Source organism: Pecten maximus, chromosome 17, assembly GCF_902652985.1.
Source record: "Pecten maximus chromosome 17, xPecMax1.1, whole genome shotgun sequence".
In the NCBI taxonomy this organism is placed as follows: domain Eukaryota; kingdom Metazoa; phylum Mollusca; class Bivalvia; order Pectinida; family Pectinidae; genus Pecten; species Pecten maximus.
The window spans coordinates 18,882,600-18,901,780 of record NC_047031.1 but is presented as its reverse complement, the minus strand read 5'-3'; the positions used below and the strand labels follow the sequence as shown (position 1 = coordinate 18,901,780).

The 19,181-nt window shown below is 36.5% G+C and overlaps 1 protein-coding gene across 2 annotated transcripts in view; it reads left to right on the top strand.

Moving 5' to 3' along the window:
- Positions 1-14,471, top strand: part of LOC117315423 (NAD(P)H-hydrate epimerase-like) — a 110,943-nt gene extending 96,472 nt beyond the window's left edge. For both annotated transcript variants that reach the window (XM_033869607.1, XM_033869608.1), the window contains exon 6: positions 11,530-14,471. In XM_033869607.1, coding sequence (XP_033725498.1) covers positions 11,530-11,792 — 263 coding nt within the window. In that variant the 3' untranslated portion in view covers positions 11,793-14,471. The remainder of the gene's footprint in view (positions 1-11,529) is intronic.
- The last annotated feature ends 4,710 nt before the right edge of the window (positions 14,472-19,181 follow it).

Genomic DNA, 19,181 nt, shown 5'->3' with positions numbered 1-19,181 from the left:
TAGGGTCGTTTTCAAAATAGTAAATATTATAACCTTTACAATAATACGGCAGTTTTTCTCTAAAGATATAAGCCAAAGTTTTCCGAGTATTAAGTCCTGAACATTCTTAATTCGCCCCGAAGTGTCACCTATTACCGCAAAGATTTACAGTATTTGTTTTGTAGGCACAAACATTCATATAATCATCGTTTGGACATTTCATCAATAGAAAGTGTTTCTGATGTCCAAATGAAGGAATACCCCTTTAAACTCAAGCACTTTCGAAGACTTTATCAGAACTTTCTGTCATTAAATTCTGGGACTATTCCAAGACTTTAGTGGAACTTTTTGTTGTAGCTTTGACAGTCATAATGTAGTAGTGTTTCTTATATGATCTTATTTCCTACATACCAACAAGTACATGTATGTAGTACTACTGTAAACACACCGCGCGTTACAATAAAAAAGAATAACGCTTAATACGGTATTATGTACACTAAAGATATGATTTTTTATATAGTTTTAGGAAACTGTAGCTTCTATATTTATCTTAACACAAAAGACATAAATTCAAGGACTTTTCAAGGGATGTTCGTCAAATTCCAGGACTTGACTACCAGTTCTTGGCGCTTGAGTACAATAATTTTCCAGGTCAAGGCTGAAATTCAAGGACTTTTTATATCTATATGAACCATGATAGTATGTCATTGATGGTCCTTATTTTTCAAAAGACACACGTGAACTGCATATTTAACTGAAATTATAACGCATACAATAGTTGTCAATGAAAGAATGAAAAATCTGTATCATTCCGGCTGTATCGCCCATCTAGGACTCGTCAGTAATGACATGAACCACATAATTCTAAAATAATAGAAAATCGGAGGTCACTCATTTTGACTTTAGTAGGTTTAAAAGTTTGAAAACAAGTGCATTATTCTATTCTAGCTACGAACCGTTTTAATAAATGACTAGATTTTTATAGGACAATGCACAGCTCAAGGCCAATGAATGACATGCTTGTATTAGTCCCCTATCGAATTTTGATAGGACATTGCACCGTACAAAGCCAATGGTTTACATGCAAGTATAATCCCCTACGGGGGAAACCGGGTTATATTTTCCTCTCCATCCGTCTCATGCGTATATACGTAAGACCAAAGCCTGTTTAGCACTCTAGCGGTTTTATTATAATTACCTGAGGGATTTTCATCAAACGTCAAACAATGATAAAGAAACGCAACATATCAGTCAAGTTTGAGTTTCAGTGTTTTTGGGTCAAGATCAAAGTCACTTTCTTTTAGCAGGGGCCGGTATGGGACATATATAACTCTAACAGTACACAGTATGCTTACCGTTCTTGTCAGTTCCATTTTTTTGTCTAATTGTGCTTTAAAACAGATAGTGATATATCATTCCACATGACCTGGTTTTTACTTTGTCGGCTCCATCCTGTCTTCCTGTTTGCGTTTCATGCTGGTTTTTGTATTAAATAAGAGCTCTAGTTGTTTTGCTTTGATATGTTGGCACTATGTGATGTACTGTATACACTGTTCTAGTTTAACTAAATGGCTCTTTGGAGAATCAGAAATTTTCTTGAGGGACATTAATGACACCAAGATCCCCCTGCTGTCTCCGTTGGATCACTTGGGATTTTTACATTTCCTTTTCTTACCTGCATACATTACTGTTTCTCTGCTATGAAGTCATTAAATGTTGGTATTTAGTCCATCACTTCCGGCGATCAAACAATATTTCCTAGAACAAGGCAAGATTACATCTATTATAGTGGTGGCCTTGCCACAAAACGAATGTTAATATTTCACTCATTCTACTACAGATCTGTATCGTAGATCAAAGCGAAATGAAACTAATTGGCTATTGTTAATGCTTTACAGCACAAAAAAGAAATTTTAGTATTCGGGTCAATCTATCCTGATTATCAAAGGCAAAACCGAATGAATTTACTGTTTCACTAGCCGTAAAGCATAAAATGAGTAGACTTATGCCAATCCAAATAAATCACTGGCCTTACATTACAATATGAGTTTAGTATTTCAGTAAAAGACCTTAAACTTATAAAGTAGCACAATGTCGAACCAAATGTATGTTTTGTTGTAGACATTTATTCAGAGAATTATTGTTAGTATTCGGTGTATGAGCTTTAGGTCAGTGTCCAACAAGATAATGTCCCTACTGTACTGACTTAACAGCCCTTATGTTACTATTCCGATCACCTCTGATGAAGGCTAGCAATTTGTTGGGTTTTTTTTTTTTGTGTTTGTTTGTTGTTGGGGTTTTTTGGGTTTTTTATGTGTGTGTGTGTGTACTGGCCTTTCAGCACAAATTGGATGTTAGTATATGTTAGTATTTCAATCAACTAAGACGAAGACCAACAACGTTTTTTTGGGTTTTTTTTTTGCCTTTTAGCACAAATTCAATTTTAGCTTTCCGGTCATATCTCCATGTTGTATTCAGATTAAACTAATCAAGGCCACCTCGTGCAGAACTTATTATTGTATAATGGCCTTCACTGTGTATTGACCTTAACACTTACGCTTGATGCCATTGGCCGGATGGACATTGGAGACTGGTTATTAGATTCCACCGTTTGTTAAATGACGGTAATATGATCAAACACATGACCTCATGTCTACAACATATTGTTGTATACGAACACAAACCAATGATTCTAAAGTCCGTCAGGCCGTATTCTTACTCGAACATTCTCTTCATTGTTACCTCTGTCAGTTAGAGAAACATCAGACACGATATAAAAAAGAAAACAAATCACTTGTACAAAAAAGGACAGGATTTTTCAATATCAGAAGAATAAAGTTGATGAGATGATACATAAAACAGCGTTGGAAGTCCTATATAAATTTTCTCAGTACGCCTATTATTGTGATTGCTAATTTTGACAACTTGAATCATCGTGTCATTGTAATTCTTAGCTATATGTTCCTGTCTGACTTCTCTGGTAAATATTTCCATCTACAACCTGGGCCCAGTTGTTCAAAAGGTGATTAAGCTAATCACAGTTTAACAACAATTTTAAAATCCTGATCCAAAATTTTGGTTTGAGACTATCACACTTGTCGGTCTATTACTATCTTTTTTTTCACGACATACACATACTCAGGTTTGGAAGCAAAGGATAAATGAGTTTTTCAATAATCATGTGATCAACCTTATCACCTTTCTGACACCTGGGCCTATATAAAAACTGGGCCCATATAACAAAAACGTGGGCAGGTAAGCGTTTTACAATAGGCTGTACACTAAATGCGTACAATGAACCAAGAAATAATCAAACTTGCATGGGAATTGGATTACAGTGCTCTTTAGCCTATCTTCTTTAACACCACAATCGCTAAATTGTGATTGTGCTACTTACTGGTTCTCTAGAGTTTGTTTTTATCGCCAAACTTCGAAAATAACGCGGAATAAACTCCATTATGCCAATTTGAAGAGCTCATTAAAGCATGAATGGAGTGATAGAATATTATTTCCCTACAGATGAATTAATGTACAAACCTGCATCAAACAGCTGCTAAAAATTCTAGGACTTGTCAGTGATATAAGAAGTAAAACGTGTAATTATCTAGAAAGCTAGGAACAGTAAGCTAGGTCTAACCAACTGGGAAATTTCTATTGAAATATAGAAATAAAATGTTATAAAGCATGGATTCACTTTTGCGATAATGCTGTTGAATATGTGTGGGTGTGTGTCGACGACTCCTGCAGCTAACCTGTCTATGTGTCCAATACCCAATTTGCCTGTCTAATTCAGAACACTTCGAAACACAAAAACAGGAAATTGCTAGTCGGTACAATCAAATAATGTTATTATTCTGTCAGAGTCTTCAGAGCAGCGTTCATGAACCAATTAATGGTAAGCTCTGCCAATCATGAAAATATCCTTATAACTAAATTATAAGCTTAATTCATGTTATTCGTTCCTGAAGTACAATTGCTGTAATATATTAGAGAATACCACAACAGGAACCAATACATGGGATGTGTATGCATAGATAAGTCATGTAAGGTGACATAAAGACAAAATATACAGTTATTCTAGTGATATGGAAATAAATCGGTTTTGGCTGAAAATACATGTATTTCTCTGGTTAGGCGACACTTAAGGGAAAACCTGAACAGATATAAATAGATAAAACTGGTCAAGGGATTGCACAAAATACCCACGGTATCGGCTATTTCCAAAACAAATCGTGAATTGGATCAAGTTGACCAAAAATGAATCCTACTGCACCATACAGCTGTTTTGTCTCTTTAGTGAGTCTTAGGACCTGACGTTTTGATAAAGAGGCGATCAAATCAAAACTCGAAATAGATCGAACGAAATGTCAAAATCTGGATATAGAGATGCAAAATACATGTATGATGCTCATTACCTCTGCAAATACTGCGACGAAGTAAAGAATCTGGAGACTATACCAAATCGGCACTTAAGCATACATGCTATTTGAAAATGATATATTATAAAAGATATATTTTGAAAGCATGTTCAAACAGTCAACTACGACACAAACGAGCCTACAGCTTGATGGAGTCTTTGTAACTCGATTTAGCATATACATGAAAATCATGGCCACATTTCATGGAACTATTCAATTTCCATCTGCGGTATGAGGTATTCGATGCTTACCATTGTCACACTTGTGTTTTCCTTTTGCGAACGTAACGTGACCTGGATTAGATTTCTTCCCCGTCAGCAATTTTGAGGATATTGAAGAGACCAAAAGAGATCTTTTCCCCATTGAAACGCAGGGGATCTCAAAAATCGTCAAACAATTCTTTCCTAGCTGCTTTTTTTTGTAATTTATTTTCCTCTATAGGTGTTTCTATGACACCCGTCCTGAAATGACGCCGGCTGTTCTGAGGACGTTAAACCCTTTTAAACAAACGAAACCCTGAGTTTGACCTAGACAGACATGGTAGGTGGAGTCGACGAAGCAGAAGACCTTTCTCTTCTGAAGTACCCGGTCTTATTAGCTTTCAAGACTTTTGTAATGGTTTCTCTTCTTTTCTAAAATCTGTATGACGTATATATATATTTCTCCTGTTTCATCACTTCTGAGGTACAAAAAGTACAATTTCTTTGACATTTGATTACCCACATTTATTGTAGTTTGATGGTGGACATTTGAGGACGTACTTAATATCAGAAACAATTATCCTCTACAGACTGTTAGAAAATTGATCCGTGACATACATTATTGAGAATGAAGGTCAACCTAACAATCAATTAGTGGGAAAACATCTAGGATATTGTATTTTTACAGTCGATGCCTGATTTCCTTGTGATAGAAATTCCGTTACGTGTCTGCTTAGCAATCAAGTACCCTTTGACATTTCTGTTAGAGAAAAAAAATCAGCTTTATTTCGTTTGACCACAAGCTATAAAGGAAATTGTGTCTTCATAGCTTAAGGCTCTATTGCAAATCTTGTGATCAGAGACGCAACTGGCCGATATTGTGACATCGTAACACATACAGTCTATTTCTACAGTTTGGAGCGATTGAATTTTTTGAGATTCTTCAATTGTCTTGTACTTTTCATTAGTTTTAGTTCTTTTCAATAGATTAGAAATGAAGGTATGAAATGTATGAACGAAGGTATTGGTCGATTTTCCATTAGATATATAGATATTTTTCTTCGTTTTATATTAAGGCTTTCAAAAGCTTGAATACTACTAATAAACCATACGACAATCTGTAAATTAACATATATATATGTCATAATTATCAGACGACATCTTTTAGTGTTGTTTCTAAGAGTTCTTATTCACATTGACAATGTTACTTGATGATATGATGTATTTTTAGGTCACCTGAGACAAAGTCTCATGTGACCTATTCTAATCCCCTTTTGTCCGTCGTCGTGCGTCGTCCGTCGTGCGTCCGTAAACAATTTACATTTTCGACTTCTTCTCCAAAACCCCTAAACCAAATTCAATGAAATTTGGCTGGCAGCTTCTATGGCTAAAGGTCAACCAAAATTGTGAATTATATGGTCCCCACCCCCCAGGGGCCTGAGGGGCGGGGCTAAAATGGGTCAAATTGACTAAAACTTCAAAAATCTTCTTCTCTATTCAATTGGAATTCATTCTAACGTGGTTAACATTATCAGCATTGGATGACAGTTTGATTGCATGCACATGTTGGCCCTGACTGACCCCCAGGGGCTAATGGGCGGGCCTAAAAAGGGTCAAATTGACTGAAATTTCAAAAATCTTCTTCTCTACTCTCAGATATGGTGGAATCAAATACTCTTCATAGATGGAAGGGTCTTAATGTGCTTTACCAAACTTGTGAATTTCATGACCCAGGGGTCTCACGTTTGCCCCTGGGGAGGGGGTAAACTTTACTATAGTTTATATAGAGAAATAACATTTTTGACTATAATTTGTTTGATTTCAATTGGAATTCATTCTAACTTGGTTAACATTATCAGCATTGGATGACAGTTTGATGGCATGCACATGTTGGCCCTGAATGACCCCCAGGGGCTAATGGGCGGGGCTAAAAAGGGTCAAATTGACTGAAATTTCAAAAATCATCTTCTCTACTCTCAGATATGGTGGAATCAAATACTCTTCATAGATGGAAGGGTCTTAAGGTGTTTTACCAAAATTGTGAATTTCATGACCCAGGGGTCTCACGTTTGCCCCTGGGGAGGGGGTAAACTTTACTATAGTTTATATAGGGAAATCACATTTTTGACTATAATTTGTTTGATTTCAATTGGAATTCATTCTAACTTGTTTAACATTATCAGCATTGGATGACAGTTTGATGGCATGCACATGTTGGCCCTGAATGACCCCCAGGGGCTAATGGGCGGGGCTAAAAAGGGTCAAATTGACTGAAATTTCAAAAATCATCTTCTCTACTCTCAGATATGATGGAATCAAATACTCTTCACAATTAAAAAGGGTCTTAAGGTGCTTTACCGAAATTGTGAATTTATGACCCAGGGGTCTCACGTTTACCCCTGGGGAGGGGGTAAACTTTACTTTAGTTTATATAGGGAAATCACATTTTTGACTATAATTTGTTTGATTTCAATTGGAATTCATTCTAACTTGTTTAACATTATCAGCATTGGATGACAGTTTGATGGCATGCACATGTTGGCCCTGAATGACCCCTAGGGGCTGATGGGTGTGGCCAAAAAAGGTAAATTAAATTAACTGAAATATTTCAAATCTCAGGTGACCGTTAAGGCCCATGGGCCTCTTGTCATTATTTAATTAGGTCTTTTCCGGTTAAAATCCAGATTTTTACATTCATTCCACGTAATTCGAGTTATTTAGTTGCCCCCTTTGGTCAACACTTTATGACCCTTGCTTGACGGACAGGTCCTAGAAGGATGAAGCAGCTGTATGATGTCCCTAGCATCACAGACGAGTCCTAGAAAGGCGAAACAGATGTACGATGTCCCTATCGACAATGATGAGTCCTAGAAGGACGAAACAGCTGTATGATGGAAGTTTTAATTGATTTTTCGGTTCTACTGTAGCTAACTTTCAATTTGTATTGTATTATGCTAACATCTTGTTTCTTGCTTTGAGCAAACCGCAGTACATCAGGCGATGCTGTCCTGCTTTGTATTCCGTACTCTATATCTCCAAAATGTCAATTCTTCCTCAGAATACTGATTAGCTCTTCAAGCAAAGTTCTAAAGGATATCTTGTCACCAAGCATTGTGTCAGGGAGATATAAACGGGATTCACTGACATAAATAGAATATACGTCATTGTCATCCTGTATTACCATCTCAATGATAATGACCATACGGGATGATAATAAAAGCCTTAAACAGAAGGACTAACGTCATATTCCTGTCAGCTTATGCTTCCCTCCTATTAATGTATTAAGGTTATTAATATGGTCATTATTTCAAACCCGTGCTTTTTACCATAATCATGAGACTAATTATACATTTTCCATTGATCACTTTTGTTGACGTTGGTTGAGAAGCGCACGGATCAAGTATCTATAAAAACTCCACGTGGTAGGAAAGGTGACCCCGGCTTCCGACACTGATATTGACAACGCCGTCCGGGTCATTGTTGTTCTAGTTTCATATCAAAGGATTGTAGAAAATACCCACCAGATCCTAGCATTGAATACGATTTAAATTAAGCTGCATCATTTAGTTGTTGTGTTTCTACTCGTCAGTTGTTTTCTCTTTTGTTTGATGTTATCAACTTATAACTTGAAAGAATGGCATCACCGTTTATGACGTCAATTTTGATTGGTTCTGCGGCGGAATAATTTTATAAAAAGGAGTCCATTAATAAAACTGGATTAAATTATAAGGATTAACTTAATAACACATAACATCGAATATGCACTTAATTATCTGCATTAAGTTTTGCTCCTTTTGAAGTTCTGAATGCAGCGGTGTAATAAAATGTTTTAATAAGATAATACAGCCCGTCAATCAAAGTTGATCATATCATAAGGAGTTACTGAATAAAACATGACATGGAATGTACACTAAATTATCTGCATCAGATTGGAAGTTTTGAATGCAAGGTACTAATCATTGGGGAACTTTCCTGACAACGTTCATTCTTTCGAAAATCGTGTTTCATTATGATATTGATAAATTTGCATGTGTTGTTAACCCTGGCAAACGAACCGCTGTGTACGAACGCACCTTAGCTCGTGTGTTGACGATAAAGATAAATTTATAGATTTATCTGATGATGATGGGGATATTTATTGTTGTTGAGTATGATAACTTCCTTAATTTCCGTCATTTCCATTAAGGCCAAGTGCAATTAATTAGAAAATAGCTCGTGATTGAATGGATATTGCAAACAGAGTTATTTCCCTTCAAACATTACACGCAATATAAACTAAGCTTCTATCTAACCCACGTCATCGCTTCATCCACTCTGATATTATTTATTTGATTGCTTGTGTTTAGCCTAATGGGCGATCGTCATCCTTATAATGATATCTAGGTTCGTATACGATTATACAGTCGTCAACCTCGGAAAGTCAGCTAAGAAAAAAATCTACAATTATGACGGTTTAATATTTTGTTTTAGTTTTTGGCGGCCATGTTTGGTTATGAGTGTGTCCTGATGCTTGTTTCCTGAAGCGTGGTATTTTTGGTTCAATAATTGTTCATGGTATCAGTCGTGATTTTTACAGTCTTGGTACATTTGTCCGTGTGTACTTACACTATGTACCTGTGTGTAGACGCTGTGAAGTATGTTGTCATTTCAAATAGGTTTTTTTGTCCCTGTGTGTAGACGACGTGGAGTATGTTGTAAAGTTTGTCCATCTTAGTTTTTACCCCTGTAGACGAAACAGTTTTAACTTGTTTTGTCCCTGTGTGTAGACGAAACAGTTTTAACTTTTTTTTGTCCCTGTGTGTAGACGACGTGGAGTATGTTGTCAATTTTGAAAGTTTTATATTTTTTTTTTGTCCCCGTGTGTAGAAGCTGTAGAAGTATCTTGTCATTTTTGACAGTCTTGATATATTTTTTACCTTTTGTGTAGACCCTGTGGAGTATGTTGTCATTTCTGAACGATCTAGCATTTTTTTGTCCCTGTGTGTAGACATTTTGGAGGAAATTGTTTTTTACAGTCTTGTATTCAAAACTATAGACATTTCCGTATCGTTGTGTATTGACGCTCTCATATGTTTAAGTTGTCTTACATCTTTGTATTTTGTCCTTGTTTGTTGACTATATATTTTATCCTTGTTTGTTAACGGTAAAGTTAGTCCTGTTTGTTGACTGAACATTTTATCCTCGTTTGTTAACGGTAAAGTTTGTCCTTGTTTGTTGACTGTATAGTTTGTCCTTGTTTGTTGACGCTATAGTTTGTCCTTGTTTGTTGACTGTACAGTGTGTCCTTGTTTGTTGACTGTATAGTTTGTCTTTGTTTGTTGACTGTATTTTATCCTTGTTTGTTGACTGTACAGTTTGTCCTTGTTTGTTGACTGTACAGTATGTCCTTGTTTGTTGACGCTATAGTTTGTCCTTGTTTGTTGACGCTATAGTTTGTCCTTGTTTGTTGACTGTACAGTGTGTCCTTGTTTGTTGACTATACTTTGTCCTTGTTTGTTGACGCTATAGTTTGTCCTTGTTTGTTGACTGTACAGTTTATCCTTGTTTGTTGACTGAACAGTTTGTCTTTGTTTGTTGACGCTATAGTTTGTCCTTGTTTGTTGACTGTACAGTTTATCCTTGTTTGTTGACTGTACAGTTTATCCTTGTTTGTTGACTGTACAGTTTGTCTTTGTTTGTTGACGCTATAGTTTGTCCTTGTTTGTTGACTGTACAGTTTATCCTTGTTTGTTGACTGTACAGTTTATCCTTGTTTGTTGACTGTACAGTTTATCCTTGTTTGTTGACTGTACAGTTTATCCTTGTTTGTTGACGCTATAGTTTATCCTTGTTTGTTGACTGTACAGTTTGTCTTTGTTTGTTGACTGTATATTTTATCCTCGTTTGTTGACTGTACAGTTTGTCCTCGTTTGTTGACTGTATAGTGTGTCCTCGTTTGTTGACTGTATAATTTGTCCTTGTTTGTTGACGTAAAGTATTGTCTGTCCTCGACAGTTACCATACTCTTTAGTTTATTGTATTATGTCTGTTATGTTGACGTTGTTGTGTATAGATAGACACAGAACAGTCAATTGTGATTGTTTCTTCAGCTTCCTCTCTCATACATCCTAAACAGACATACTTCAAGTATCCTTTATCCTTCGACAGACATAACAACAATCGGGGGAAATGAATTTAATAAAAAGTGTTACAAACATCAATATACCGACGGTTTTTATGACCTAGCGTACTTGGGTTAGCACGTGTTATGTCACCTCCAAGGCATTTTATATACATTTCAATGTCGTCCTCAAAACACAATCCATTAAAAAGTCAGACAGGCCGCTATAAAGGGGTTTTAGATCATCTTAATACTATCAGGGTTTTCTGGAGATCACATATAGACGTTACATTGACACTTAACCCACAGAACGTTTAACATTTGGACAGGATGGTGTTTGAGAACAACCTATAAGTGGGGCATTCTGTGGAAGTGAGTTTATTGTGAGTTTATTGATTGTAAGTGTTTTAAGTCATTTCCTCTTTTGGAAAGATATATAACCGACCTTCTAGACACTTCAGTGTCACGTTTAAGGATGTTTTTACTTGGAATAAAAGCTATGGAATATACTGTATCAACGTCATCAGTATAATGATAAAATTATTAATACGTGGTCGTCATTATAATAGGTGTATATTAATACGTCATCAGAATGAGTGTAGATATACGTCACCAGTGTATTTGAATATCATGACGTCAACATGTGAATGGACCTGTATTTCTATCTCTAACCCGTTAAAACGGTGAAAAATTATAAACAAGCTATAAAATTTAAAAGTGCAAGAATTACAACAGGTGATGAATTGATAGGTATTGTCTGTTCAGTCTGTGGTTTTTAAGCTGACAATGTAAGCATTAGTTATATATGTAAACTTGTTTTATTTATCCGCAGGATGGGACGTGGAAAATGGTAACCCTGAGGGACTTCAACCGGAATTCCTCATCTCTCTCACTGCGCCCAAATTGTGCGCCAAGTTGTTCAAGGGAAAGTATCATTACCTTGGAGGGCGTTTTGTGCCGAAGACCATGGAGAAAGCCTACGGATTGTGTCTACCTGCCTACCCCGGGACAGATTGCGTTGTTGAACTTAAAACTCAGACGCCACACGAGCAAAAACCGGATGATAAGGACAAAGACAAAGAGAATCAAGCCTGAATTTTAACGTCAACTTGATGACGTAATAATGACATTTTATATGTGTGGATGACAAACTATACCGAGTATAAATGAACTTCCGTCACTTCCGTTTGTATTAACGTGTATGCATGGCTAAAGTGAACCGGCGTGTCTTTATTGGCTTTGTGTGCATTCCCTGGCCTCATTTTACCGTAATCATGACGTCAGAGATACTTAATGACAAGTGTATAATTTATCAAAATTATTACAATAACCAGTAATATCTATCTTTTAACAAAATAGAAAGTCTAAAAGAAGAGTAAGAGATTAGTAGGTTTCATTGGTAATGCGCAGATTCTGATTACTACAGTAATGTGTACTATTTTTTGATGATGTACATGTATGTACAAGTAGTTTTGGTTATGTCTTTTTATTTTCCATCCGCTCTGCGTTGTCACTATGTTACCAAACCAAACAAAATAGATCTTTATCAAATCACAATTCTCATTGGTGTAGTGGTATGGAAACAATATACGTGACGTCGTAAATAGATTACGTCGTTCTGTCTGACGTTACCATATTAAGTGTATTTTTGACGTCACCAATATTCGCACTACCGGACGTACAAAACGATTGATCAATGTAACTTGCACTAATTTATGTAGTTATGTTATAGAATTTAAATTGAAGGTTTGTGTTGATTTCCACGAACTACATAGTTTTTGCCGGGAATACCGCGTGCACTCGTGACCAGAATAGGTCCCGAAATATCACTTTGGAATGCGATAACACTGTTTAAGATCGAATGTAAAACAAACTTGAATTGAAAACGGAATTATAAGTATCAAACTGCGTTTGGAAAGTTTTGGTCCTATAACGTGCGTTATGATTAATTTGTCTGCATTCCTTTTAGAATCATAGTACGATAACTTTTCAAAGAAGTCAGTTTAATGTTTAAATATTCACTGATGCTGATGACGTATGTATATACACTAATTCTGATGACGTGTACACTGATCCTGGTGAAGTGTGACTGTTAACTGATTCTGATGACGTATGTATATACACTGATTCTGATTACGTATGTATATACACTGATTCTTATGACGTATGTATATACACTGATTCTGATGACGTATGTATACATACACTTATTCTTATGACATATGTTTGTATCTATTCAGATTACGTAATCATAACTTGATTTAATCTTAATAAATCGTATATTAAATTTAACAGATTGCCATTGTATAATCGGGATATTTCGTGAGAAAACTTTAATTATCGCCAGCACAGTGATTCAACAACAAGCCTTATATTAACTAGAGGTTTGCATTTGGTTTTAAAACAGGCGATGATACTGTTGTTATTACAAGCACTGCAAACCTGTTATCCGTTGTTTGTTGCTTATAGCATTTGTACAATCCCAGAAAGGTGGAATGAATGTTTAGCTCAATCATATGTGCAATCTAAAATTATTTCTTCCCGGCCGAATGTTTTCCTGTGCACAGTAATTTAGATGCACAGTTCATGTTACATAAACACCGTTGTCCATTTCTATATTGATCTAAGCTTGTTACCGAGGAGATCGTTCGTGACTGTCAATAACAATAATTTTGCATTATACAATTACAATGCTATATATAGACTGTATTCAAGTTTTGATCGATGTGTTGAATGGTTTAAGATTTGTTAGGTATATCAAAACATTGTCTCTGTCAGAAATTCTGAGGTGGCTGTGTTATACAGTAAAACCTCTCTAACCCGGATACGTCTCGTTAGTTACAATGTTGCAGCCAGCGACTTTAATCCATTTTACAGCGGAACCTCAAAAATCCGCATGCTTCGATTTCTGACAAAAAGAGACAACTTTTTATGTACCTTTGTCAAGGAATGGAATGATATCTTTGAAAACTTGTTTGTATTACATAGAGATATTATAATACATACCATAATTTCCTGGGGAAGGTAGCAATATACTCAAAGTTCTGACACATGTATAATTCTTTAAAGTGACTATAACTGTAGATTTCGTACTCATCAAACGATAGTTGTTTTATATATAGTGAAATGGGTTTAAAATATAGCGATACACGAGTTTACCTTGGCTGATGTTCGTAAACAATACTACACGGAGAAAGCCGAGTGGAGCCGAATGGACAGGAAGGGAGCCACGTGGGCGACGAGACCGCAAAGTGTTCTGCTGACGAGCGATAATAAATAGGACCTACCAAATAAATAATTATTGTTTTGCACTGATTTAGGTATTTACAAAACATGTTTGCGGACACTTTTAATTGTCGTAAGTGAGGGAAAATTTTAGCTTGACGATCAATGTTTTAGAAATATTACGCCTGATATTATTTTTCAAGCGATTTTTACAGTTATAGTCGCTTTAAATGTTTTTCTATAGTTCAATTTTTGGGATTTTCCCAGGAGTTTGAACCAAAAGGAATGTATTTAATTCAATTTTTGAGATTTTCCCAGAAGTTTGAACCAAAAGGGATGTATTTCTCGCAGAAAATGCGAAATAGACTTCAATTTATTTCAATTTTCAAATCTCTTTGTGAAATATCATTGTTTTCCTGAAAATAAACATTATAGATAGAGCGAGTATTCAGGTTTGCTCGATACAACAATGGTTAAAACATGTAATAGGCATACTGCTTCTGCCGGTAATCATCAAGGTAATATCTCAATTAAAGTATTATACTAGCATCTGTGTTGTTTTCATTTGTTTGCACAACAAACATATCACCGAGGTTATGCAAATGAGGTTATGTAGAATAAGCTAAAGTGTGGTATCATATTCACATCAAGTAATATTGGAAGATAAATTACGGTTACTGTATATAATCAGCGTTCAATACCATTAAATGTATATTACTGGTGTTAATAGTGTTTAGATCGTGGGACACAGACTATTACACATTCTGTGCCAACAGATGTAAATTTAAACTTTGTCAACAATTTCGAAACAAGTTATATCAACTTATATTAATCACGCTTGCTGGCCCGGATTTAAACACGCGAGGGGTCTTGCTGTGGAAGGAAACCGGAGTACCCGGGGACAACACACGTGGCCGGCAGGTGACCCCATACCTTTTCACGTCTGATTGGGGAATCGAACACCGGTCGCCTAGGTGAAAGGCATTTGGTTTGTGTTTGTTTAACGTCCTATTAACAGCCAGGGTCATTTATGACGTACCAGGTTTTGGAGGTGGAGGAAAGTCGGAGTACCCGGAGTACCCGGAGAAAAACCACCGGCCTACGACCAGTTGTGTTACCACTGTGCCACCCGGTCACCAAACATATAGCGTCATAAAAGGACGGTTATCTAGGGGAATTCAGCTTATGGAAATAGAGCGAAGGAAGTAGAGAGTCGACAAAAAGGAGGGAAACACCAGGGCCCAGGTGTTCACAGTTCAGAGTTCAGAGCCTATTTGTGTTTGTTGTTGCCACCTGGAAGTTGGTTATTTGAGAAGAGAATTTGGTATCAGGTGTTCGATTGGTTGTCTTGCAATGACATATCATTTCGGTCTCTCATTGACATATCATTATGGTCTCTCAATGACCAATCATTTTAACACAAAGAGATTGGATTCATTCATTGCCGAATTTTAGATCTTTAGATCTCTAACACATATGAAAAGTGGGAATGTCCTTTTTCAAAGAAAACATAGTCACAGTCTCAATGAGATCCAGCACAGAGTATGAGTCCATTTAATGTATAAACATCATTTAATGACGATTCTACCATGTTTGCTATGCAACGCCAGTTTTGATTGGTTAAAAACCATGTATTATTTTCTAATAATACACGCTCGTGGGTCAAGGCTGTTACAATTTTATATATCTAATATTCACACACTTTATGTAAGGTTACTATAGCTGAGTGGGCTAATGGGTTAGTCTTTCGTTCAATTTTTATCACGACGCGAGTTCGAATCCTACGAGGCCCCTCCTTTTTTTTTCTTTTTTTCTTTTTTTATACCCTTTTTAATTTTCAAAATCAATGCCATATGATAGATGCTCTTGATCGTAGTACTGTAGTGTCTGTAAAGAAATGTATATTTCATCAACAAATAATGCAATACTCAAGAAATAAATTACAAGGTTTTCCCGGGGTTTCTTTGCTGTTTTTCTATTAGAAAGAGGTCGATCTCAGAACTAAACAGTACATGGTAGAATAGAAATAATCAACTTTGACTCGTGTATTGTTGCAGGATATGCAACTCGGACTCGGATATTTTGCAATTTTAATTAATAACGAAGGCCTGAGGCCTTCGTTATTAACTTTATTGCAAAATATCCTCGTCCTCGTTGTATATCCTGCAACAATACACGAATCATCGTTAATTATTTCTTAAATCACGCAACCTTTTAAGCCACACTCACGTCCAGAACTTGTGATCAGGAATACAGTAATGTCTTGGAATTATAGTGCAAATAAGCCTAACCAAAGGACGTCACCTTGCACGGTTTGGAAGGTCTGGAGAACGGACGTCACATCTGGCTAGTTGGGGTCACGGACGTCACGAGTGTACAGGTTTATTGGGTCGGGGTCAGAGATGTCACGGCTGTGCTTGTCTGGCAGATCAGGCACAGCCGTCACATATACACAGGTCAAGCGGATCAGGGCCACAGACGTCACGTTAGCACAGGCCGATTTGTATAAGTATCGATTTGCTTTGAAATAACGGTATTGTGTTCCGTCTATACCCGTACCAGCCACTCAAAATGAACTTTGCCTATTATACATCCTCCCACAAAACATAGAACCTATTTAAATGAAAACTAGTGAAATTCAAATATTATATTTGATGCCGTCTGTCACACAGAAGACACTCCATACACATTCCTCCATTGCTATAGGATTTGTTGTTGGCTGGGTTTATCGTCCCGTGAACTCTGAGGGTCATTTTGAGGCAGGGTCTTGTTGATGTGGTTTGTGATTACTTCACTGACCAACATATGGGAGGCCCGTCACATGCCGCCAAGATCAACTAGAATTAAATGTCTTGCCCAATGTCACAACCAGGACAGTACAGATCGTCCTGTTTCCCAGCTTCCAGAGAAACACTAACCGACACGGGAAGGGAGCGACCTTGGATCTTCACCTTAAGTTAGATTGCCGGCGCTCTAACCGACTGAGTTTTAGGAGGCATCGCTCTTTTCAAGCGTCTTTATATGACCTGCCCGTGGCATTATGCTACACGTGAAGAATCAGGAATAGAAAATGTGACTGATAGGCTAGTCAAAACTTTGATGGTTTTCTGCACTATTACAAGATTTTATAGAATGTTGTTCAGTATCGACATTGATTCCCATAAGCATTTGGTACAATTTGAAAATGCATAGATGTTTCCAGAAACAGCGTGGCAGATTATTTTTCTCTCGATACAATGTATGAGGTAGGACTGGAACTCTCCTAGCTGAGCTGTCCTGACATGTATAGTGCAACAATTCACTGATTACGTTCCATTCGGGCAATCCAGCTGAAACTATAGGTACAGCGGTATCGGCCTAACCGCCAACACATCATAGTATCAACCAACTGTTGTGATCCTTCATATGCAAATACATTTATAACCGAAAACCATATGGTGGCTTATTACGGCCATCTCGTGTTGGCGTGTTGGCATTTGTTGCTTTGGCGAGTTCTCAAACAATGAAAAAAAGCCAAGACGCCAAAGTAATGTACCAACACGCCAAGACGAGATGGCGTAAATCATCCAACATAAGGCCCACAAAAATAAGATAGCACATTTTACCATAACAATATAATTTTGATTTCTTTTCGCTGACTTTTTCAACGTTTGAAAATTTCTTTGATTTACCAGTATGTGTTATTGCTAAGCTGCAAAATAATGTTATTTTTTTGGGGGGTTATCACACTTTAGATTCGCCATCTAGTACAGAGGCATATCTATTTTAAAATACTTATTAAATCAACCATATTTAATGGTAATCGGGCAACAGACTTTGCCCTCTTCCTCTCTGTCAAAAACACATCAGGGTATAGGTTTGTTTGTTTTGAATTGACGTTCAATAAACAGCTTTCGTCATTTAAGAACGCCGAACCCCTCGCAGTTGCATGTGTGTAATTAGCGTGCGTGTGTTTTGGACGAATGGTAGGACGGATTGTCCAGACAAGCAAGCTCCAGGCAAATCCGAGTACCACGAACTATGTGGGCCTGCTGGACTTTTGCAGATTCCAATTATCATGTATATATCCATTATTCGACACATACTTTATCGATTACTAAATTCATATATAGAAGTGCTATTGACCTTGTTTCTTTAGGTACAATTCTTATAAAAGACATGTGCCCATCTCTCCCTTACATCTCCGGTAGCCGGCAGCCATTTTTGGAGCTCTAATAAGAACAAAGCCTTTGATCATTCTGAGACATTTCCGTCGCTGTGACATTACAAAAGACCCGATATCTTAAGGAATCAATATTTCTCTAATAAGGGTATGGGTGATGAATTATATGTTGAATTGTCTCTCCCAAAGCCAAAAACCCATCCCCTGAAATACTTCTCAAAACGTAATGATGTCCTGTGTATGCCGATCCTTCATTTGTTTATTTAATAAAATTAAGGATTAACATCAATTATTTTTTCTGTTATACAGTCATAACAGAAAAAAAACTGAGTGTACTCTAAATAAACCACGAAGCGGTTTATGAAGAGACTACACTCCAGTTTTTTTTTATGTTATGACTGTATAACAGAAAAAATAATTAATGTTAATTCTTATAATTTAATTTCGTCTTATACACACCAAGATATTTCACTTTCTTTGGCGAACTCTTTTCTGTGATAAATTATTACGCAACGTCATCAGCCAATCAAAAATGACGTTACATTTCGCAACGTCAAAACATTTTGTTATGGAGGTATAACAAAATTATTTCAACCAATGAAAATGCGTGTTTCATACAAAATTAAATTATGTACTGTTAACACAAGTTTAATATATTGCAAATTCTAAAATCGCCCGCTCTATAATGATTTTTATCAAAGCAAAATCGCATATTTGATTTGTGTTTATGAGAGAGGTTGGAATCCTCATCCCAATTACCGATTCATGTATTCTGTAAAATATATACATTGACGAATCCTAATAGCTGACCTGAACAGAGATCTAAGATTGATCATTAATTCGCATCCATTGCCTCAATTAAAATTTAAACATGACACATATCACTGAGTGTGGAAATACATGCGTGCCATATCTCCCGGCGGGAGACAAACACTCCCGCATTTCCATTACGGATATTGTCTCCCATTGAAACGGCCTCATTTCCCTGTGTTTCAAAATTCTCTCTGGGACTTGCTCGTAGTAATTATAGTTTAAATTACGACAAAATGTTTAAAGTATATCTAACAAAATCATAAGTTGACATTTCTCAAATGAGT